Source organism: Tenrec ecaudatus, chromosome 2, assembly GCF_050624435.1.
Source record: "Tenrec ecaudatus isolate mTenEca1 chromosome 2, mTenEca1.hap1, whole genome shotgun sequence".
In the NCBI taxonomy this organism is placed as follows: domain Eukaryota; kingdom Metazoa; phylum Chordata; class Mammalia; order Afrosoricida; family Tenrecidae; genus Tenrec; species Tenrec ecaudatus.
Genome location: NC_134531.1, coordinates 206,342,946 through 206,367,693, shown reverse-complemented (window position 1 = coordinate 206,367,693; position 24,748 = coordinate 206,342,946). Strand labels below are relative to the sequence as shown.

At 47.7% G+C, this 24,748-nt stretch overlaps 1 protein-coding gene across 6 annotated transcripts in view; it reads left to right on the top strand.

The window, feature by feature from the left end:
• Positions 1–24,748, top strand: part of PCNT (pericentrin) — a 125,501-nt gene that overhangs the window by 80,677 nt on the left and 20,076 nt on the right. For 4 of the 6 annotated variants that reach the window (XM_075542177.1, XM_075542173.1, XM_075542175.1 and 1 more), the window contains exons 31-38: positions 904–1,590; positions 2,800–2,902; positions 9,724–9,878; positions 12,975–13,154; positions 13,795–13,965; positions 14,500–14,695; positions 22,274–22,496; positions 22,927–23,077. In XM_075542177.1, coding sequence (XP_075398292.1) covers positions 904–1,590; positions 2,800–2,902; positions 9,724–9,878; positions 12,975–13,154; positions 13,795–13,965; positions 14,500–14,695; positions 22,274–22,496; positions 22,927–23,077 — 1,866 coding nt within the window. Of the gene's footprint in view, positions 1–903; positions 1,591–2,799; positions 2,903–9,723; positions 9,879–12,974; positions 13,155–13,794; positions 13,966–14,496; positions 14,696–22,273; positions 22,497–22,926; positions 23,078–24,748 lie in introns of all 6 variants that reach the window. The other 2 variants (XM_075542176.1, XM_075542174.1) reach the window with 1 other exon arrangement.

The window sequence follows — 24,748 nt, the reverse complement described above, 5'->3', positions numbered from 1 at the left end:
GCTGCCAAATAACTTTTGGCTCTAAATTGCTCCTAATACAGTTTTTCCAGGCTATGCAGCTTGCCTAGCCACCGAGAAGGCCACAGGATGCTATCTTACCCCAAGGCTGCTGTCCACAAAGCCAACCACCCATGCAAACAATTCTCAGTCCTCACGGTCCGACTCCCAAAGTCCATGTAGCAACTGGCCAGACGGGCGACTTTGAGAGGAGGTGCCAGTGCCACATGTTTTTCCATCCATCGCTTTGTGACAGGTCAGAGCCCCTGGTGGCATAGTGGGCTATGCGTAGGAGCAAGATGAGGCTGCCTGCTCCTGTACAGATTCACAGCCTCAGAACCCACAGGGGCAGTCCCACCGGGGCCTCTGGGTCTCTGAGTTGGAAGAGACTCGATGGCAGTGCGCTTGGGCTTGTCTTTGGTTGTGAGGAACATTTCACACGGAGAAAAGTCATTTCAGAATTCTGTGCAGCAGAGTTGTCCTCATCCTCTCCTCATGGGAACACGTTCCCTTCTGAAGAGAAAGCTCAACCTTCACACCAGTGTGAGCCAGTACCAAAATTTTACAGCTAATACACTGAAGAAGAAATTCCAAATTTGTAGTCTAAACCATAGTTTTGTGTCTTTTCAGTGCTGTAGTATAGACCCTTGAATTTTTCCGTAACCAAAAAAGTATGTGTCCCTAGAAAATTAAGGTGGAAATATGGTAATTGCCTTTTAAACCTATAGCTTTCAGCTTTGATTTGGGAGTTTAATTTGTGGAATTAAATAATTTGAAATATTAAAGAGTTTTAAGGACATAACTGCTCATTGCAGACTCTTGCGGCTCTATGTGAGACCATCTTCGTGTTCAGGTGTCTCTGCACTATTTTATTCTGCTTGTGTGTGCTTTCATTTTTACCTGCAGGGTCAGGGGAAACCACGAGCAGATCAGAGTCAGCCACGGAAAGTAGACCTATTAACTCAGGTGAAACAACTTCAGGAGAGATTGGCTTATCTGGTCCACTCCATGACTGCTCCGGATACAGGCCCAGAAAGTTCCACACGTCTGCAGCCATCAGCACACTTGGCACCTGCTCTAGAAAACAGCTCCAATGACGTTTCTCAAAGCGACGAGTCAAGTGACAGATCTCCTCCCGCTGACACGTCGGATACCTACAGGCCCACGTGGGGCCTAATGGAAGCTACTGAACATCCAGCTGCTTCGACACAAACTGGAACTTCAGTTCCCACTCACGAAAACATAGAAACACAAAGCTCACCGTTCTCTTTAAAAGCTGGTTTGCAGAACCGCTCCGCGGGCATGGCACCCTTCAGGAGTCCAGTGAAAACAATAGACCTGTCTTCCTGGGGCTCACCTGAGATTGTCAGGAGGGACTCCAGCCTGGAGCCCCCACCTATCCTTCTGACCCCCTGCTCAGATGCCACGGGCCTGTGCAGCCCAGGCTCCTCCGTGCTCCAGGCAGATAGCTCTGGCCTCCTTTGTTACCCGGTACCCACAGCCAAGGGGAGTGCCTTGCCCTGGACAGGGTCTCCCCATGCTTTGGACACATCTCTCTCCACAGCCCACCACCATGTAGAGAGGACGGCTGCGGTAAGGAACCTCTCTTCTTTGCCCTTCCTGTGCCATCCCTCCTGTGGGGGGGGGGGGGGGGTACAGGGTGTTCCTGGAAACCTGCCCCCTGTCACAGTAGTGCATTGTTGGCTCGTCACTGGTGGACTAGCGGCATGTCCTCAGAACACCCCCGGTCCTGTGGTCAGCATTATGTGTGGGAGTGTTAACCCCGCAAGTCTGTGGAATCAGAACAGTGAGGTCATTTCACTGCTATTTGAAACGTGAGGTGGAGGGGCCCTACTGGGTTCACCTCAGGCCTGGATTCTGGGCGGACACTGACTTCACATAGTACTAACGACCACATTTCACTGTCACCTGACAAAGGCGCTTTGTCTAGAATATACTTTGATGTTTATGCTTAGTGGTGGCCATTTAGTGAATTCCACGTATTTTACTAGTTAATTTTAAAAACAGTGTCATTGAGTTATAGCAAGCTTTTCTAACATAGTAATCTTAAGGTTTTGAATATCTTGGATAAGATAAGGAGCCCTGGGGTGTGGTGGGTTATGAATATGGCCTGCGAGCCACAAGGTGCGGTGTTCAAATCTACCAGCCACTCTGGTAGGAGAGAGTGGAGACTTTCTGCTTCTGTGAAGATTTATACCCTCAGCAACCCAGTGGAGCCGAGCCGCTGTGCCCTATGGGGCCACTGTTCTTTGGAGTCAACTTGATGGAAGTGGGTTTGGTTTTGAGTGAGATAAAAAATAATTTAGGGCATCTGTAATGTTATTTTGGGTTTCCATAGATGGTCATTTTATGTAAATTATTATTTCCTGAAAAGTTAGCTTGTGGATATTTTAAAATGTTTGAGGAGCTGTGCATAAAACTCAGTAATTAGATTATTAGAAACATGACCTTAATGTGTTTGCAAGTCTGAATTCATTCCTGCAGGTTCTGTGCTGGGGGATGGTAACTTCAGGACTTAAAACTGGTTCTCAGTCTTCCTAATGCCGCCACCCTTTAATACATTTCCTCCTGTTGTGATGACCCCCAACCAGAACATTATTTTCGTTGCTACTTCATCACTGTAAATTTGGTACTGTTATGAATCGGGCGACCCCTGTGAAAGGGTCATTTGACTCCCGAAGTGGTTGAGAACTGCTGACTCAAACGATTTCCATATGGCAACTTTAGCTCCGTGACAAGTTATCATTTTGTGACCACTTAACAATCTACCTCTTTGAACAGGAGAAAGATGTCGAAGATTTTATTGTAACGTCTTTTGGTTCTCAAGAAAACTTAAGATCACCTCCTCTTGAGTTGGAAGGAAGAAGCGGTGGAAGTGAAAAAAGTGAGTCATTATCTTTTCAGGACAAACTTTTACTTCGACAATTTGGGAGTATAGAATGCTACAAAGAATTGTTTTTAAAGTCTTCTTTATAAATACATTTTTATTGGGGGCTCTAACAGCTGTTATAAAAATTCATACATCAGTTGTATCAAGCATAGTTGTACATATATTTTTTAATCATTTTATTGGGGGTTGGTACAACTCTCATCACAATCCTTACATCAACGGAATCAGGTGTGTTTGTGCATACAGTGCCCTCATTCTCTTCTAGACATGTACTTTCTATTGAGTCCTTGGTACCAGCTCCCTTTTTTCCCTCCCTCCCCACCCTCCCATCCTTGTTAGCCATTGACAAATTATAAATTATTATTTTCATATCTTACATGGTTCGCTGTCTCCCTTCACCCACATTTCTGTTATCATTGTGATGGGTTCCCCTTTTCTCCCCCATCTCTGCCACCTTCCCTCTAGCCTCAGGCTACTCCCATTACTGTTCCTGAGGGGTTCATCTGTCCTGTATCAGCTCTTGTCTGACTGGATTTGTAGGGTAAAAGTGAGGTCATGATAGGGGTGGGGGAAGCATTAAAACTAGAGGAATGTTGTGTGTGTTTTGTCGGTGCAATTCTGCACCCTGGCTGACTCATTCGTTCTTTGCTACAAAGAATTCTTGTATCTCCTGTCCCTAGATTTCCCAGATGGTAATATTTTCACACAGTTTCTCTCTTTCTCTGTGAACCCTTTCAGTGGAAGTAACAGAGAGCATGTTTTCCTGAAGCAGAGGTCACAGCACAGTGCTCAGGACCGGGGAGTTGGCACTGGTACAGAGCTAGTATCCCATCTACTGACCTGACTTAGATTTTGCCAGTTGTTCCAGTGACGTTTTTATACAAAGAACATCTCAGATGATGTGTTGTGTGCAGAATCTGGATATATTTCCGGCAGTTAAGGGGAGCCGGACCTGCGGCTGATATTGATGAGGGGCCTGTTTTGGGGGCCAGCAGGGGTGGAGCAGCTCCTATGTATGCCTGCCCCAGCGTGGTCCTCCTGGCTCTACTAGCTTGCTCATCCATTGCCTCCAGACTGAAACGGCTGCTCGGTCTGTGGAGAGGGTCACCATGCAGCACGGCCTTGCAGCTGCACCAGTCCACAAGCCCTCTTTTGCAATACTTTTATTGGCTTGTACTTCTCATATCATACAGTTTAATCATCCAATCACATTAAGAAGATCTGTGCTATCAATCAATTTCAGAACATCATCATCTTGTATTTGTTGTCAGTTCCTCATTCCCCCCTCCCCCCTCTTTCTCATTCCCCCCTCCCCCCCCCTTCCCTGCCACGCCTCCAGGCAGTTATCAATCCTGTTTCTGTTTCTGTAGATCTACCAATCCTGAATTCCATATGCAGAAAATCACACACAACACAAACAGCTGACTTCTTTTCATCTAAGTGGGCTCAGAGGACTTTGCCCTGGCTGGGCAGCCAGCTCTGATCACCTGGCTGCAGTGGGGTCTGCCAGGCTTAATGATTTCTCATCTTTTTTCAATGGATAAGTACACGATGGGCAGGCCAATTGAGAGCTGCCACATTCGCTTGGTCTTTAAATGTGTGCCTGTTTCAACATCTATTGGTAATCTCACTGAGCCAGTTGCCCTACAGTGGTTGCCAAATGGTCACTCCATATATTTTTCCTACAGTTACTTGTTTCTTTTTATAAGTTCATCACTTTCTGTGGCATTTTTATGTGAGAGATCATGGTGAGTTCAGTCAGTGAAATCTATGTAGTTCATTGGGAATTTTATCATGTGCTTGCCAAACAGGGCAAGCAGCTTCTTCATTTTCATATATTTCAACTAATAACACAATTTTCAAGTTTCATGATTATGCAAGGATTTTGCAGCCTCAGTGGTCTTTGTTCGATGCCCTGTTCTTGATGGCCATTCTCTGCAGAGAATCTGTTTCTAACTCTCGGAATCTGTTCTAGTGTTTATTTCATCTTAAAATGGCCTTGTCCCATGAGGTTTGATTCTTTTTTTTAAGCATATAGAGCAATGTGCAAGATCTCATGCATAAACTCATGTGGTTTATTGTCTGGTAATTATGGCACATCAATCACACAGATAAGACAAGATGCTCAGTTAGGATCAGAAAGTCAGAACAATATAAGGTCATCCAATGGTTATATTTGGATAGGTTGTCCCCAAAGTTAAAGTTATCCCAATCTTAAGTTCGGGCTTTTACCTCTAATGAGCGGTCTTGGGAGGAAGTCTTGATGACCCTAGCTTGTTCTCAGTGGCGGAGGTCCCTGGAGCTGGGGTACAAGGTACAAGGTTGGTGGTCACAGTCTCTCTGTTCATCTACGGCATGGGGTGTTTTCAGAGTGAGTCAGTCTGGAGGGAGAGGTTTTTCTTCTACCTACTCCTGTTGAGGGTATAGATGCCCAGCCTTTATACCCGAGGGCTTCAAAATTTTTAATAAAAACTGGATTACAAAATAATGGAAGCCCAGAATTCATCTGCAGGATCCCTACATGTATTAAACCTCCTGTGAATCCCCTCTGACTATAGTAGAGGGATGTGGGTAGCCTTGCTATTGGACATTGTAAATTCGATTGTGGCAGATGTAGTTAGGTTAAAATGTAAATTTAATACCTTATCATTTGATCTTTTTAACTCATTAAAAAATCATGTTATTAGGGGCTCATACAACTCTTATCACAATCCACACATACATCAATTGTGTAAAGCACATTTGTACATTCATTTCCCTCATCATTCTCAAAACATTTGCTCTCCACTTAAATTAAACCCCTGGCATCAGCTCCTCATTTTTCCTCCCTCCCTCCTCCCTCCCCCTCCCTCATAAACCCTTGATAATTTATAAATTTTTATTTTGTCATATCTTACACTGTTTGACATTTTCCTTCACCCACTTTTCTGTTGTCTGTCCCCCAGGGAGGAGGTCACATGTAGATCCCTGTAATCAGTTCCCCCTTTCCACCCCACCCTCCCTCCACCCTCCTGGTATCGCCACTCTCACCACTGGTCTGAAGGGATTATCCGCCCTGGGTTCTCTGCGTTTCCAGTTTCTATCTGTACCAGTGTACATCCTCTGGTCTAGCCAGATTTGTAAGGTAGAAATGGGATCATGATAGTGGGGATGGGGTGGGGCAGGAAGCATTTAGGAACTAGAGGAAAATTATATGTTTCATCATTGCTACACTGCACCCTGACTGGCTCTTCTCTTTCCTGTGACTCTTCTGTAAGGAGATGACCAGTTGCCTACAGATGGGTTTTGGGTCCCTACTCAGCACTCCCCCTCATTCACAATGATATGATGTTTTGTTCTTTGATGCCTGATAACTGATCCCTTCAGCACCTCGTGATCACACAGGCTGGTGTGCTTCTTCCATGTGGGCTTTGTTGCTTCTGAGATAGATGGCTGCTTATTTACCTTCAAGCCCTTAAGACCCCAGACGCTCTATCTTTTGATAGCCGGGCACCATCCGCTTTCTTCACCACGTTTGCTTATGCTCCTGCTTTGTCTAAAGAGATCATATCTGGGAAGTGTGCACACAATGATGTGATTTTTGTTCTTTGATGCTTGATAACTGATCCCTTCAGCACCTCATGGTCACACAGGCTGGTGTGCTTCTCTATGTGGGCTTTGTTGCTTCTGAGCTAGATGGTCGCTTGTTCGCCTTTCTGGACTCATTTTAAAGTTGTTTTATATTAAGGAAACATGGAGGGAAAATATGCATGGCTTAAGCCCCGGTGAATCCCGGTGACCACAGCCGAGGGATGTGAGTGAGTAGCTTTGCTGTCATGCAGAGAGCATTGGGGATGGATTGTTGCAGAACAGCTAGCTTAAAATCCAACACCTTATCAGTTGATCTCCCTTTTGACCCATTTAAAATTTGTTCTTAGCTTCTAATATTTCCTGCCTTTTTTCCCATTGAGGTTACTCTCTGGTTTGTTTTACTGTTATTGGTGTGTGTGTCCATACACTGTTTCTTGTTTTCTGCTTTCCGTTATATGAAATGCAGGATAGGAAAATATATAGAGACAGTAACTAACTGGATTAAGACTTATTAGGGGCATGAAAGAAGACAGTGGAGGGAAATGGGGAGCTAATAGCAGTGAGTTCAAGAAGGAAGAAAATGTTGTAGAACTGATGACTGAACTATTGAAGTATATGATAGGTTTGTTTGTTTGTTTTTGGTGGGGGAGAGGGTGTGCTGTAGGCCGCCCGGGGCACTTTTGATATATTTTATCTGCATAGTGTTCCCGATGCGCTGACTTTTCCTCAGCGTTCCTTATTCAGTACCCAACTTTCACATGCATGTGAGGAGATTCAATATCCCCTGGCTTGGGGGGCACAGGAGTCCTCCAGTTGACACCTGTGCTCTTCAACACCTTATCTGTCTGTCTATCTGTCTACACCTGTGCTCTTCAACACCTTATCTATGTATCCATCCATCCATCCACCAGCAGTTTGATTGGCCCATAATCACATTAAGAGAAGTTGTACAATCACCACCACATCTATCTTACAGCCTTCCTGATATGTTATTTGTATGTCCATAAACCTTTTTTTTTTAAGTTACCACATTTTTTTTTTCATGAACTCTTCGAATCAACCATCCGTGTATATGATCTTCTCTGGCTAAGGACGAGCTGGTGTTATAGCTAACAAAAATTAGCATGCTGCATCTTTTCTTAAAGGTCAGAATTTAGACAATTTATGTTTTGTGGCCAGCTTAAGAGAAATTTACCCTCTTCTTTTTTTAAAAAAAAATCACAGCATGCAGGTACAAGGCCACTTTAAAAGAGGCTGTTTTCAACCAACTTCTATTTGTTACGTTATCTAAATTCTCGCTCCTGGTGACTTACACATACGTGCTCTGAGAGCACTTCAGAATCTCTCACAGCACACACCTGCTACTGAAATAGCACATTTGAACTGAGCTGGAAATCCATATACGTTTATTCTATCTCCTAAGAGAGGCCTGTCTCCTGTCAAATCTGTGAAGCATTGATATTCCACCAACGCATATGCTTTGTAGTTATAGCAGGCTTGTGTCATGCATACATTCTTTTTTTGTTTTGTTTTGTTTTGTTTTTTCATGTATACATTCTTGTCCAACCATTTTACCAATCACTCTCAGTTCTCAGCCAGAAACTCAAGTTGGATGCCTGCGGCCTGCTCAGGACCCTCTGGAAAGCCCCTCCCACACATGGCCTTCACTTCCTAGTGACAAGCTGTTCCCTCTTGACTGAGATTCTTTTCCCTAAAAGCTTGTTTTCTGGGAGCTCTTGGAGGACAGGTGCAGGCAGTGCTTATTTTAGGGAGAACGTTCATATTTCCACTTCTCCTTGGTTTCCTCATTTATATACTGCGAGTTTTGCTGGGGCCAGAAACTAGCTCTGTGCAGTGCGGGAGGCCTGACTTTTGTCCTAGCCACGTCCTGTTAACATCCCTCCGCCCTCCCACCTGCACCCCACCTGCCCCTTTTCCTCACTGAGCAACTGCAGATCCGAGTCCATAGCTCCAAGAATCATCTTGTACTTTTCTGTGATAGTTTCTCCTATATTTTCTCTCTCTGGTGAGAAAATTCTCACTAATCAAATATTAAACTCTTGAACTGAGTATTTTTCTGATTTCCTCTATATTCTCATTTCTGAGAGACTTTTAGAACTTCCTGACTTTGTACTGACTGGTTTTTTAATCTCTGCTCTCATTTTTCAATTGTAAGGATTCCTTCTTCTGCAACCATTCCTTTTGTAGCTCATGGAAAGTATGCCCATTCGTCCTTTGAGTTTGGTCCTTCTCTGAAGACAGTATCGCGTCTTTTCTTCCTATGTTTGTCCCATGAACCCAATTTCTTTCCCATGGTCCCTGTTTTGCTCTTGCCTCTGGTGTCAGGGCATTTTCTTCACACATGTCTGAGGGCCTGGCTGCAGATGGTACTCCGGGACTCGGAGCGCACAGTATGGAGGGCTACTGGCAGCGCCATGAACCCACCATTAGTATGCGGTGCTTTCTGAAGTCCCTGTTCTGCCAGGATAGCAACCTGCCAGAGTGTGGATTGTTGATGCAGAGGAGAAACTAGAAGGTCTTGTCCTGTTTCTCACTAATGCTGCTCCCTCCTTTGCTGGGCTGCTTGCTTCCAAGCCAGTCTTTCTAGTTCTCCTTGTCCAAAAAGGAAACTCTCGAGTATTACTAGGAAGTCAGTGGGTGGGCAGGCTTAGAGAAATGTGCCAAGGGCCTACACACTTCCCATAGACTTGAGTTCTATTGTTTTCAAACATTCCCCAAGAGGGAGGTATCTGACACTTTCTAATTTTAGGCTCCTCCAGGGTCCTGTCCACCCCCCACCCCCAACACACACACACACACACACACACACACATGCTTTAGATCAGGCAACCTCACCTTCTAGTCAGGCCCTCTCACCTCCTTGCTCTCCCACCTCGGGCTGGTGGGAAGTTGTGATGGCTGCGAGCCTGCTGTTTCTCCTCTTCTTCAGTGCTGGCGTGTTGGCCCTGTCTGTGCTGGAGGTGAAGAGTCACACCTCCCTGTCTGTAACTGTGCCGAAGTCTCTGTGAGACAGGGCATGCTGGTCATGCCGAGATAACGGTAAAAATCGTGTTACCCTCCCTAATTGACTGTGCAGCTGCTGTTCCTAAGGACTCCCTTCAGGAGCATCCTTTCTGCAGCACCACAGCCACAGAGCTCAGGGTGTGTACTTCAGAACCCCAGCCCCAGGTCTCCGGGGTCCTTGTAAAGACTTCAGACTCTAATTTTGTGGAATTTGTTTCTAGGTGACGGCTCAGGTTTGGGAGAGAGTCTAAACGAAGATTCAGAACGAATTGAAGCTCCGCTTGTTAGTCTTGCAGCTTCTTCTCAGAAGTCCGGGAGGCGTCAACTGTTACCAGTGGCAATGAAGGAGAGGGAAGTGCATGCAAAGCAAGTGCAGGTAATGGATGATGAAACGCAGTGTGAGTCTTTGAGATCCGGCAAACCCTCGGACCCAGCATTGTGTCACGTAGGTGTCCCTGTCTGAATGTCCTGCAGCTGCTGTAAGGAGAGATCCCCAGTGAGCCGCTCAAAGGAGCAGAGATTTATTGTCTCGGAATTCAGACTCATGCTCTTCTGAAGGCTTTAGACCCTTTGGGGGGGGGGGTGTTGAATGACCCTTTCACAGGGGTCAATGACAACAGTTTGGCGGGGGGGAGGGGGTTACCACACATGAGGAACTGTATTAAGGGTCATTGCATTAGGAAGATCGAGAACACTGCTCTAGAGGAAGATCCTTCCTCCTCTTCTAGCATCTGGTAGCCTTTCTTGGCTTATAGCTGTATCTTCACAAACCTGTGATTTGTTGAATAATGAATGCTTTTTTTAATAAGCACATCTCGTGTAGGATTAGAACCTGTACCCCACCAGTCTGTACTTCCCGTCAGCTAATGGCATCTACAAAGCAGGGAAGGCACTATTTTCCATAGAAAGCCTGTTCACCAGTACAGTGATGGGAGCATTTGTCTTTGGAGGAACCCAAGTCAATCTGTAACTGTTACACTCTTGATTCAACTGTTTCACTACCCAGTACTGTTTTTTGTCTCGTTTTATCTTAACTTTCTCTCAGCAGGGTACATATATTCACATATCATATAATTCAATAGTTCAGTCATATTAAGAAGAGTTGTATAATCATTACAATCAATTTAGAAATATTTCTTCTCTCTCGTAGTTACTGATGTTAGCTCCCCATTTCCCCCCAAACTCCTCCCCTGCCATGTCTTTAGGTAATGATTAATCCAGTTACTGTCTTTATAGATTTACCTATCCTGGGCTCATGTAATGAAAACATACAAAACAAATTCAAGAAACAGACCTTAACAACAATGTCAAAATAAAACAGAGAACATCCTTAGTTAAAAGAAAACAGAAAATATGACAAACTGGAACACATTTGAACTGAGTCAAAAGGAAGATAAGACGATAAGCTGTTACATTGTAACCTAACTGCATGGGCCAGTTTCGACTTTCCTGTGTTTTCCGTCTGCTGGCAGGGACAAGCACTTCCCTGATCAGAGGGGACGCACCAGAGACGCTCCCCATGCGGGGCCCCTGCAGATGGATTGTGGACTTCCACTGTCAGCTATAGTCCACTGCAAACTGGCTGTAGAGAATATAAGCTCGGACACATGTTCCAGATTTGGATTTTACTATTTATGATCCTTGGGTCACACAGGTTGATGTGTTTTTCCTTGTGGACTTAGTTGATGCCTCACTTAGATGGGTATATGCTTTTAAAGACCTCACATGCTCTTCTTTCTATTAGCTGGGCACCATCTCATTTCTTCAGCACACTTTGCTGTAGCACCATATTACCAGTGATCTCTCCTTGTTGAGTAGGGCCATGTCAATAAGAACTAGCTTCTCAGATTAAACATAAGCCCCAAATATGTTCTTGTATCTATCATTTATGTATATTTTATGTAATATATTTTAGAGACAGCATTACCATTTTATTGGACATTATAAATCATCTCCATGGGCATAAGGTAATTCTATTGATAGTATCAGTCATTTAGCCAGTGAGCTAGTACTGGTTTTCATTTCCTGCCCTCAGAAGTCTTGAAGAGGGAAAGTAGCTGCCATGCAGAGCTCCAGGCTGACGTGGGCAAGGACCCTCACGGGGCACCGCAGTCCTGGAGCCAGGGCCTGCTCCTCCTCGTTGAGTCTGTCATACAGCACGGTGCACAGTTGGCCCATGAATACACATTTTTTTATGAATTATAGAGAGGCAAACTAGCATTATTTCTGAATTTAATCCAGGGAGCAAAACCTTTTGGGAAGTGATTGTATTTTTTGGTTTCATCCTAACTTTTCAGCTTGTTTCAGAGATAATCCTTTAGGCTCTTAAGAGATGACAGTGAGGCGAGGCGTGTGTTGATGTGGGTTTGAGGTGTGGACCTGTCCTCTGTCAGCACCACTCTGCAGGTGGTCGTGGTCTCCCCTTTGAGGCAGAAGGTGGCAAACACCAGGCAGTGTGTGGAGAAACCCAGCTCAGAAGCACACGCACATGTTTTAGAAAAGAGCCGACATTTAATACAATTCTTCCCTCCCTCACCCCTTCCCCAAAGTGAAATTTGCCCATTTAGTAATCAGAGTACCAACTACTCTATAGCCCTGGCTTGGTGGACACCTGCTAGAGTGACCCTTGTGTGGCGTCCCAGGTATTCCCAGCATGACTTGGGTGTGCTCCTGGGCTGGAGACCATCAGTGTGTCCCTGCCACTGCTCCTGATGGTTGCAGCCCCTCCAAAAGTCTGCCAGAGAGTACAGCCTGGTACACTCTGATGCCTGCTCACCAGAGAGAGGGCCCTCTCCCACTGGTTGGAGCTGGGTCACTTGCCTGCCCAGACCCCTCACTTGGGTACAAGTCTTCATTGCTTATTCCATGTTCCTGTTCCTGGCCCTGTCAGTTGTGATTGGCGCAAAAATGACAATGTTTTGTGAGTAGCTCAGTGCTGGCATGACACTGGCCTGTCCTCTCTGCTCCTGGGTGGAGGATGTGAGAGGAGTGTGCCAGCCCGCTTCCTATTGCTCTGAGCCGGCACCTAACAACAGCAACGGGGTGGTTAAGACAGGAAGGAAGGGACAAAACCAAAAATAATAGAGGGATGTGCCCTCATCCACTGCTCGTGAGAATACAAAATAGGACAGCTGTTCTGGAAAATACTTGGCACGTGCGACAAAAACTAAAGGTAGAGTTGCCACAATCCACTACTGGGGGGGGGTGCGCCTATACCCCAGGGAATGCCTAGAAATGGCACCAGCTGACCTACGCACACCTTTGCTCATCACAGCACTACTCAGTAGCACCAAGACTGAAACAAACTCTGCTTGCCGGGGGTGACCACTGGATAAGGGAATGCTGCGCCCACATACAAACTGGCCAATAGAAAAGTACGGGAAAGGCTGAATTGCCCCCAGTGGGCAGGGTCCTGCTCTGCAGCCCCAGGGCTGAGGCCAGCTATCCTCTTTAACCTGACACTTTTTTGCAGGCGATGCTGAAAATGGTGTCTGATGAAAGCCATCACATCCTGGCCCTTTCTGAGCACCGGGGCCCTCCCAGCACCTTGGGCAGGGGAGAGCCATGCACCATGCGGGAGCATGTTCCGGGGGAGGGGCCGGGCCGGATGGAGGCCCTGCCGGCCCTCGGAGCACCCCAGAAAGGAGAGAAGGTAGGGCAGAGCAGTGGAGCAGACTCCCGTGGGTGCTGAGCAGTGCTGCTGGTGCCGGGCCACATGATGGGGAAGCGTGGTTCTGCTACAGCACATGCTCCCTCCCCTTTCCAGGAGCGTACTGAGTGTAGCTGGTGGCCTCGGTCAAATAGTGGGCCCTGGGTTGGACAGTGGTCCTGGGAATGGACTCTCAGGTGGGTGAGATGGGAGAAGGGTAAGTAGGCACCAAGAGGAAGTCATCCCCGGGCACTGGCCCCATTGCAGATGAAGCCTGGCTCCTGTCCCTGCTTCAGAAGATGGAACACGCAGTGGGTCTGACTAGCTGTGACCATCCAGGCAGGGCTCTCTAAGTCCAGGCATTCCCAAACTCCCTGCTTGGCCTTGTGTGCTGCCCCTTGCCGCTTGCTGTTGCTCCTGTGTGGAGGGCTGCAGCCCACTCACCTCTACCTGCTGCCCTCAGGACAGTGCTTCACAATGGCATCCCGAGGGCACTTCAAGGGCTCACTATGATCAGTTGGCAGGAGGGCCCTTCCTTAGTACTTTGAGGGTGCAGTGAGGGCTCCCTGGAAGAGGGGTCTCCTCTCTCTCGGTGGCTCTGCCCATAGGCCGCTGTGTGAGAGGGACGATGCCTCCGTTTCAGAGACCGGACGTGTGTGTGGACTGGAGAGGAGTGTTACTGCGAGCCGTGCAGGAGGCGTTCGAGAAGGAGCGGCATGCTCTAGGCTTCGAGCTGCAGTCCCGGCTCGGCAACTACGAGCCAGGGGACAGCAGCTCCCTGCTGGAGAAGCTGGAGAAGGTTGTCTGGGAGCAGGTATGGGTCTCTCGGAGAGTTGGGGGGTGGGGAGGACACACCTCTCAGGTGCATGTTTGCTTTCACATTGTGACTCAACTTTGCTGGTGGCAGTGTCCGCTGTCCACTCACTGCTCGGGGTGACTGGGCGCACACATGGGAAGCAGTGCATGCCTCATCCACCTCCTTCCACGGGGACCACTGAGCCTCCCCCAGAGCTCAGGGGACCGACTGTCCATGGGAGACCCCTCTTCCTACCAGTCCACCCTTGCTTGGGAGGCTGTGTCCTTGTCTCCATGACTTGGGCAGCATAGTGGCTGGTATAAGCAGCTTGGCTGGCAAGCTGGTGGGTCCATGGATGCAGGTGGCTGCTGCATGTGGGGCTTTGTTGCTCATCCTGCCCCTGGTCTCCAGTGCCCAGCAAGGTGTGGCCCTTGTTCCTTGAAGAACTTGGGTTTGGGGCAGGTGGGCTCCTGCTCAGCCTCCTTTCTCCCGAGTCACACCCCTCCTTACCCATGGTACCTGTCTCTTTACCTCCTTGTCCCCTGTCAGCAGGGTGCCCTGCAGGACATGGCCGCAGAATCACTGTGCCTGTCTGACCGGAGCAGCCTGCTGTCTGAGATTCAGGCCCTGCGTGCCCAGCTGCGCATGACACACCTACAGAACCAAGAGAAGCTGCAGCAGCTCTGCGCAGCACTCACCAGTGCAGAGGCCAGAGGCAGCCGCCAAGAGCATCAGCTGCGCAGGCAGGGTGGGTAGGCACCTTCCCATCGTGTTTGTGTATCCAGGCACCATGCACTTGGCCACTAGCATGGACCTCGGCAATGGGGGCATAGCTCGCAAAGGTTCCTGGGTGCGCCCACATCAGCCATGAGAGCCAGGCCACGAAAGCTGCCTGTCCGCACTACTTGCATCACACTGTTCGGAGGGCAGCAGTAGGACCCCCGTGGTGAGTGGTCACACAGGCTGCTAGCTGCAAAGCTAGCAGTTCTAAACCCCCGGCCACTGTCGGAGACAGGAGGCTTTCCAGTCCCTAAAAGAATTAGCCTACTCTGTTCTACTCCGTCCTATAGGATTGCTGGGGGACGGAGTCTCTGGTTCTACTCCGTCCTATAGGATTGCTGGGGGATGGAGTCTCTGGTTCTACTCCGTCCTATAGGATTGCTGGGGGACGGAGTCTCTGTTCTACTCCGTCCTATAGGATTGCTGGGGGACGGAGTCTCTGTTCTACTCCGTTCTATAGGATTGCTGGGGGACGGAGTCTCTGGTTCTACTCTGTCCTATAGGATTGCTGGGGGACGGAGTCTCTGGTTCTACTCTGTCCTATAGGATTGCTGGGGGACGGAGTCTCTGTTCTACTCCGTCCTATAGGATTGCTGGGGGACGGAGTCTCTGTTCTACTCCGTCCTATAGGATTGCTGGGGGACGGAGTCTCTGTTCTACTCCGTCCTATAGGATTGCTGGGGGACGGAGTCTCTGTTCTACTCCGTTCTATAGGATTGCTGGGGGACGGAGTCTCTGGTTCTACTCCGTCTTATAGGATTGCTGGGGGACGGAGTCTCTGTTCTACTCCGTCCTATAGGATTGCTGGAGGACAGAGTCTCTGTTCTACTCCGTCCTATAGGATTGCTGGGGACAGAGTCTCTGTTCTACTCCGTCCTATAGGATTGCTGGGGACGGAGTCTCTGTTCTACTCCGTCCTATAGGATTGCTGGGGGATGGAGTCTCTGGTTCGATGGCTTAGAATTTGGTTGGGGGTTTTGGGAAGAGCAGTTGTGTCATTGTGAGACCTGAATGACAGCACTGCTGTCTTCGTTGGGTGCTGGGGCTCAGAGTGAGGTAGCTAGGACCACAATGCAGGACCAGGTTTCTTTCTAGAAGATTTCTGGGGCTTGTACCAAGCCAGGAGTGTTGTGTGGGGTCATTGCGTTTGATTTAGATCCTCTGTGAAGGTGGCAACCTTGGATTTCTGTCCCTTGGCTCTACCTTGTACTTTGTTGCACTGGCTCTGGCTCTGATTATGGTGCACTCAGACCTTTGAGAGCAATATCTTTGCCTTATTCTTGCACCTGTCCGTCTGCGGTAAACGGCACGGAAGTGAAGATACCTGACTCTGGCTTCCCGATTGCCGTGAGGCATCAGTCAGACACAGCTCCACAGTCCAGCTGCCTTTCCCTGTTCTGATATTGTCCGTTCCTTCCACGCCACTCTACATCTCTGCTGGGTTCGAGAATTCATGGCAATAGCCACACAGAACTTACCAACGATGCTCACTATTAGGAGGTTTATTAGGGAAGGCAGTAGGTTACCACAAGGCAGGATCAGCAAACTGTAAGGATATAGTCATTGGTCTCCTCAGTCAAATGCCGAGTCTCTTGCCCGACCTCAGTCTGTTATCCATGTGGTCCCTAGGGCTGCACCTATCTTGTCTGTCCCACACTTCCATGTTCTCGGGCCACATGCAGAGAAGATACCCCATAGTCCGAGCTGCTTCTCTGAGTCTCCATGTCACAATCTCTGATACATCTGGTCTTGGTGGCCTCTGCCACTTCAGACAGATACTGAATGTGTTCATCCAAGGTCCTTGAGTTTCTCTGTGGCTTCAAAGATGGTTCACCTTTATAGCCAGGGGAGGAGTGGTAATGAAAATTGGTCAATCCCTTCTCTTCATAGGATACACACCTATTTGCTTAGTCTCACCCAATCATTTGGTGAGAATTACAGAGACTTGGTGAGAAAGCCATATTAAGAAATTTCACCGTACAACTTTCCTCTAGCTCTCTAGTTCTCCCTCCCTCCCACCGTCATAACCCCAGTTCCACCTTAGCAATCTGGCTAGATCAGAGCTTGTACACTGGGACAGACAAGAGCTTGAAACACAGGGAATCCAGGGCAGATAAACCCCTCAGGACCAATGTGTTAGTCTGGGTAGACCAGAGAAGCAAATCCATAGAAACTCATATGTGTATAAGAGAAAGTTTTATATAAAGGGTAAGTGTACATTAAGAAAGCATCCCAACCCAGTCCAGTCCAAGCCCATAAGTCTGATACCAATCTGTAAAGTCCTTTTCTGACTCACGAAACACATGCAATGACGCCAAGTGCAAGACAACCACAGGCCAGTGGGTAGAAAGTCTTGGATCCAGTGGTATTGTAAGCATCTCAGCGCTGGCAGGGGTCTCTACATGAAGCTGGCTTCTCCAGCTTCCGAGGTCTGGTTGTATCAGGGTAGGTCTATGTGGCTTCTCCCACTCAGGGCTCTAGTGTAGTTCCATGTGTCTTGACAGTTTCAGTGTCTCCCAGGGAGTGAGCAGAGAAAGAGAGGTGTCTCCTGCCTCCAGGAGGGAATACCGGATTTCTCAGAGTTCTCAAGAGAAGGCCATGCCCACACAGAGAGGCCTTATTGGCTATGACCTGATTGACAGACTAGACTCCACCCCTTCACTCTAATCCTCTCAAGTCCCAAATAGACACCAGATTGTGTAACTACCACAGCAATAATGAGAGTAGCAATACCAGAGGGTAAGGTAAGGTGGGGGGAGATAGGGGTAACTGATCACAATGATCGATTCTACACATACACACACACACACACACACACGCAGGGAGACGGACAACAGGAAAGGGAGTGAAGGGAGACAGTGGTTGATGTAAGGCATAAAAAAAGTACTTGTAAATTATCAAGGGATCAAGAGCGAGAAGTATGTGTGGGGTGGGGGGAGTGAGAGGAGTGGGGAATGAGCTGATACCAAGGGCTTAAGTAGAGAGAAAATGTTTTGAAAATGATGGCAACATATGTACAAATGTGCTTGACCCAGTGGATATGTGTATAAATTGTGATAAGAGCTGTAAGAGCCCCCAATAAAATGATTTCAAGAAAAGGGTAAAAAAGGAAATTTCACTCCACCACACTGCCTCTGATTGTGACGTGGCTGTGACCTCTGGATCGTGTGGAGTTGCCCCAAGGCTGGTGGAGAGGCAGGTGGTCTGGGTTGTTGTTACGGTGTGTGGCCCTTTCATGAAGTCAAATCCCATTGGACAGCATAGCGCTGGCCTGCCCATGTTTTTATTGTTAAGTGCCATCAAGTGGGTTCCAACTCATAGGGACCTTATTTACAACGGAACAAAACACAGCCTGGCAGTACATTGTCCTCACAATCATTATTACCATGTAGAAGCCGACCTGAATATCGCCCAGCGCACCTAATTTTAACAAAAACTGCATTAAAAGTGTGCTGACAAACTCGGCTTATACACGAATATATACGGTAAGCTTGAGCCTTTTGTTCCAGCCACTGTGTCTGTCAGTCCGTCTTGTCAAGAGCCTTCCTCTTTTTGGCTGCTCCTCTACTTTACCAAGCATGGTGTCCTTTTCCAGGAGGGCCCTCCTTCTAACCCGTCCAAGTATGCAAAATGAAGTCTTTCCATCCTTGCCCCTAAGGAGCATTCTGGCCAAGACAGATTCGTTTGTTTCTCTGGCAGTGTGTAGTACTTGGAATATTTTTTGCTAGCAGCATAATTCAAATACATCCATTCTTCTTCAGTTCCATATTCAACGTCTATCTTTCACGTGCATGTGAGGAGATTGAAAATATTATGGCTTGGGTCAGGCACTCCTTAGTCCTCAAAGTAGCATCCTAGCTCTTCTACACTTTAAAGAGGTCTTAAGCAGCAGATTTCCTGAATTCAACATGGCGTTTAGTCTCTTGACCGCTGCTTCCGTGAGCATTGATTTAGATCAAGCAAGTTGAAATCCCTGACGGCTTTAATCTTATCTCCATTTACTATGATGTTATCTATTGGTTCCGTAGTTAGGACAGAGATTTTCTTTACACTGAGTTTGTAATCCACACTGAAGGCAGCAATCCTTGATCTTCATCAGCAAGTGCTTCAAGACCTCCTCACTTTCAGCAAGCAAGGTTGTGTCATCTGTATGTAGCAGGTGGTTAATAAGCCTTCCTCCAATCCTGGTGCCACATGCTTCCTCATATGATCTAGCTTCTTTCATTGTTTGTTCAGCGTACAGATTGGATACGTTGGGTGAGAGGATACAACCATGTCACAAACCTTTCTTGATTTCAAGCATGTACTATTTCCTGTTCTGTTTACACTACTGCCTTTTGATGCCTGTTCAGGCTCCACGAGGTGCCCTGGAGTTCTCATTCTTCTCAAGGCAGTTCATAGTCTGTCATGACCCACAGAATTGAAGGCCTTGGCACAGTCAATGAGACACAAGTCAGCATCTCTCTGGTCCTCTCTGCTTTCAGCCAAGGTCCATCTGACGTCAGCCATGGTACCCCTTCTTCCACATCCTCTTCTAAATCCGGCCCGAACCTGTCAATGCACTGCTGCAACCTTTGTTTGATGATCTTCAGCAAAAATAGTACTTGCATGTGATGTCAATGGTCTTGTTCTGGAATTTGTTCATTCTGTTCCCTCTCATGGGTATGGGACAACTGTGGATCTGTCCATGAAGGACTGCCCGCTCTGTTTCATGCAGAGTCTTTTCCTGGCATCACAGAACAGTGATCTCTCCTGAACTTTGTATTGTGGCATTGCTTCTTTAAAGTTTTCTGTGCCCCTCACCCACTTATTGTTACTTATTGCAGTGGAGGAGAGGGTTATGTGTTGGGCTGCTAACGATTTAAGATCAGCGGTTTAGCCTGCCATGCAGGAGAAAGAGGAGGCTACGTGCTTCCTAGCGTTTCAGCAACAAAAAGGAGCGATTCTACTCTCTGCTGCAGGCTGTCATGAGTCAGAGTCAACTGATGGCAGTGTGTGTGTGTGTGTGTGTGTGTGTGTGTGTAAAAGATATATACCAAAACCATCACCAGTTCAAAAATCTCCACATATGCAATTTGATGACATTGTATTTTTCAAGTTGTCATTCTGTCAATGCTCCCCACCCAACCCAGCTAAACCCATTGCTACCCGCCACGTTGATTCTGACTCACAGTGACCCAATGTCGGGTTTCTGAGGCTGTAGACTTCTATAGGGGCAGACAGCTTCATCTTTCTTTGAATGAGTGGCTCGTGGGTTTGAACCACCAACCTTATGGTTATGAGTGCAACACATACCCAACAGCACCACCAGGGCTCCTTTCACCCCTGGTAACCATTAATAAGTTTTGCTTTCATGTGTCTCTTTTCATATAGATGGAATCATACAGCATTTGCCCTTTGCTGAATGACTCCCTCGTGTTTCACTGAGCATCATGTTTTCACAGTGGGTCCACGCGGTGGCGTGTGTTAGGACTTCATTTCTGTTTGTGGCTGAGGAGTAGTCTATTGTATGGGTAACATCCCATTTCGTGTATCCGTTTATCTCTTGGTGCGCACTTCCTTTTTCCTTGTGCCTCAGTGAACAAAGGATTCTCTTTGTTTCCTGCCTCCGCTTCTTTTGGAGGATATGTATCGGTTTGGGCCTGCTGGGTCATGAGGTGGTTCTCTGTTCAATGTTTTGAGAAACCAGCAAACTGTTTTCCACAGTAGCGGTTCCATTTTCATTCCTACCAGCAATTGTGGAGGCTTCTAGTTTCTCCACTGCCCATCTAATGGCCATGAGGTGGTGTCTCATTGTTATTGTAATTTATATCTCCTTAATGTCTAATGATGGCACAGTCGTTAAACTTTCAGCTCTATCTAACCAAAAGGTCAGCAGCAATTCAAGCCCACCAACTCACTCGTGGAGAGGAGACAACTGTGGGCATCTGCCTCTGGAAAGGTTTCCAGCATGGGCATCCCTATCGAGCCCTGCTGCTCTGTCCTGTGACGGAGAAGGCACTTGCTGGAATTGCTAATGCTGTTGAACGGAGTGTTAGGTGCTCATTGGCCATTTGAATGAATATCCTCTTTGGATCAATGTCTGTTTAGGTCCTTTTTCCATTTTTGTTAAGTTGTATAAGATTTTTTTCCCTAAATGTATTTTGGATATTGTACTCTTTTTTTAAAAGTCATTTTATTGGGGGCTCGTACAACCCTTATCACAATCCACACATCCATCCTTTGTGTCAAGCACATTTGTACATTTGTTATCATCATTCTCAAAACATTTTCTTTCTACTTGAGCTCTTGGTATCAACTCCTCATTTTTTCCCTTCCCTCTCCCACCCTCCCTCCCTCATGAACCCTTGATAATTTATAAATTATTATTATTTTTTATATCTTACACTGACTGATGTCTCCCTTCACCCACTTTTCTGTTGTTCATCCCTCTGGGATCAGGTTATATGTAGATCATTGGGATTGGTTCCCCCTATCCCCACCACCTTCTCCTTACCTTCCTGGTATGGCTACTCAATATTGGACCTGAGGGGTTTATCTGTCCTGGATTCCCTGTGTTTCCAGCTCTTATCTTTACCTGTGTGCATGCTCTGGTCTAGCCGGATTTTTAAGGTAGAATTGGGATCATGATAGTGGAGAGGAGGAAGCATTAAAGAACTAGAGGAAAGTTGTATGTTTCATCATTGCTACACTGTACTCTGACTGACTCATCTTCTGTAAGGGAATGTCAAGTTGCCTACAGATGGGCTTAAGGTCTCCACTCTACCCTCCCCCTCATTCTCAATGATATGTTTTTTGTTCTTTGATGCCTGATACCTGATCCCATGAACACCTCCTGATCACACAGGCTGGTGTGCTTCTTCCATGTGGGCCTTGTTGCTTCCCAGCTAGATGGCCACTTGTTTACCTTCAAGCCTTTAAGACCCCAGACGCTATATCTTTTGAAAGCTGGGCTCCATCGGCTTTCTTCTCCACATTTGTTTATGCACTCACTTTAGATATTGTACTTTTATTAGGCATTTGAGTCCCAAAAGTTTTCTCCCAAAGCAGTTAGGTTTTTGGAGGTCCCGGTTCTCAATTTTGGCCTTTGCTGCTTGTACTTTTGTTGTCTCTTCCTCAGTGTTTGTAGCCTTTGCCAGTGAAGCCACCTGGGGCCGAGGCTGTCCTTTGGGAATCATCCCTGGGTCCCTGGTAGTCTTCAAGTTGACTTAGGTGGTGGATCGGTGTTGAGTAGCCGTCCTGCGGGTCAGTCTTGGTGCTCGCCCCATTTTCATGGAGGCCCTAGGCCTAAACTGTTTGAGAGGAGCATGTGGTTGCACCTCTCTGACATGCCCCGCTCGAAGAAGAGGACTTGTTCAAGACAGGGGGCCGAGGACAGACCCAGTACAGAGTGTCCTGGTGGGCCAGCAGGCAAGGAGGAAATGGACTTCGTGTCGCAGAGGTGTCACCCACCCAGCAGTGCTGGTGTTCTTAACTTGCTGGATTGTCCGTATGGCTCCCTTGTATCACTGACTAGTACTGACACCCTTTTCACTCTCTGTCGCAGTTGAATTACTGGCGTATAAGGTCGAGCAGGAGAAATGCATAGCCAGGGATTTACAGAAGACGCTGAGTGAGGAGCAGGAGAAAGCTACTAGTGTTCGGAAGCTGCTTGTGTTGGAGCAAAATGCCGTCAAAGATCTCAAATCTGAGCTCTGCGAGTGTAAACAGGAGAACGAAAGGCTGCTTAAGTCCCTGAATGACGTGCAGCAAGAGGTCCTCCAGCTCAGGTGGGAAGATGGTGGATTGCCATCAAATACACATTGCCTGTCAGCCCCTTCCAGCTTCTCTCTGTTTTAATAGTGTTCATGAGCTAGGAAACATATGTGCACCTCTCTCTCTCTCTCTCTCTCTCTCTCTCTCTCTCTCTCACACACACACACACACACATACAAGCGACGTAGATCTTGACACATGTTTTCTGGGCATCTCAGTAAAATAGAGTGTGCCATGAACTGTGTGAGGTGCTGCTGTAACTTCTGGAACAGCTCCTGCTCTTACTGGGTTTATGGCCAAGGGAGAAGGGATCCCCTCCATATGCTCACAGTCAGATGTTGGCCGGTCCTCTCCTTGGGGTGAGTTTCGTCTTCCCATCTCCCAGGGCCAGTCCATTCACATGTCTCCACTCTAACCCAGTGCTCTTGGTGGATGTCCTCCCAGGTCCGTGCTGGACTGTAAAGAGAAGGACCTTGAGGCCGTGCTTGAGAAGTTGGATGCCGAGCGTGGGAAGGAACGCGCACTGCAGAGCCAGCTGGAGGAGGAGCAGCTTCAGCACCTGCAGAAGGAGGGCCAGAGCTCTCGGGCCCTAGAGGTAATTTTACAGCTCCCACTGCCCATGCCCTGGGAGCCCACATGGGTGAGCCGTGGGGGGGGGGGGGGTATGCTGGCAGCAGAGGGACTTGCAGTGGGGGCAGGGCAGTGTCTGATAAGACAGTGACTATATCTCTGTGATGGGAGATAGCGGGGCTCCAGTGAGATGGCACAATCTCACCAACTCAGGGACATGCTTACGAAAGTAGGTGCCAGCCATCAGCCCACCCATCTGAGTGTGTGGCCCAGGGTGGTGCTGTTAGCATGGCTTCACTCTGTAATAGTGCTTCTGCAAATGAGCTTAGCTTGTCTGTGTGGTGGTTTGGTTGCTCATTTGTGCAGTGGAGGCTGTGCCGCGATGCATGCATCAGCGATGGTGAAATGTCCTTCCCAAACATACTAGACTTTGAGACACGCAGGCCACGTGTTTATATAAGTGTTCCTGGAGCAGGTATCGTCTGGGGACCCACGACATTGGTCTGTACTTCCCCCGCAGGGCTTTCCAAAGAGCCACTCAGTATGCTTACGGGTTGTAAGGAACCCGTGTGCGTCTCTTCCCCAAGGAAGTGAAAGAAGCGGAACTCAGGCACGAAGACTGCTGTGCGGGGCCATCGAGTAGCCCCGGCTCATACACACAGAATGGAACCTTGCGGGTCCGGGACCCTTGTCACACTTGCTGTTGTGCAGGAGCGCATTGTCAGCACCAATGTGCCAGTCCATTTCATTGAGGGTCTTCCTGTGTTTACTGGTCCTCTCCTTTACCAAACATGTTGTCACGGTAGCCGGCGGGGACTGGTCTCACCTGACCACTTGCCCACTCACTGCCCCTGTTTCTGAGGAGCATTCTCCCAGTACTGCTTCTAAGAAGAGTTGTTTGTTCTTCTGGCAGCCCACGGTGTTTTCAACATTCTTCACCCACATCAGAGTTCAGATGTACTGGCTCTTCCGTAGTCTTCCTCATGAAAAGACCACGAGTTGAGTCTGACAGTTCTTAGTTCTCAAAGTGACCTCTTTGCTCCTTAACCGTTCAGAGTGGTTTTGCCCAGTGCAACACGTGGCTTCCTGAGGCTGTTTCCCTGAGCACTGACTGTGGAGCCGAGAAAAGTCAAATCCTTGACAGCGTCCGTGCTGCTTCTGTTCCTAACGTGATCGTCTTCTGGTCCAATCACGAGGAGTTTTGCTGTATTTTTTTTTGTTTTGTGATCCGCACTGAAGGCTGTGATCTTTGATCTTCCTCACTAAGTGCTTCACGTCTTCTCTGAGCAAGCAAGGTTGTGTCATCTGCGTATTTTAGGTTGTGATGGGGCCTTCCATTCATCCTGATGCTATGTTCGTCTCCATGCAGTCTAGCTTCCCAGATTGTTTGCTCAGTGTGCAGATTGAATAAGTACAGTGAAAGGATGCACCTGGACCTACATTCTTCTTCATGTTAAGCCATGCGGTGGCCCCTTTTTCCGTTCCAGCGACTGCCTCTTGGTCTTTGCGCAGGTTCTGCAAGAGTCCTGTGAAGTGCTCTGGAATCCCCATTCTTTGCACTGCCATCTGTAGTTTGTTAGGAGCCACACAGTCCAATGCCTTTGCCAACCTCTTTCTAGGATTCTCTGCCAAGCTCTCTCTGATGTCTGTGTGCTGTCCCTTACAGCTGTGTCTTCTGTACTGGCTTCAACTTCTC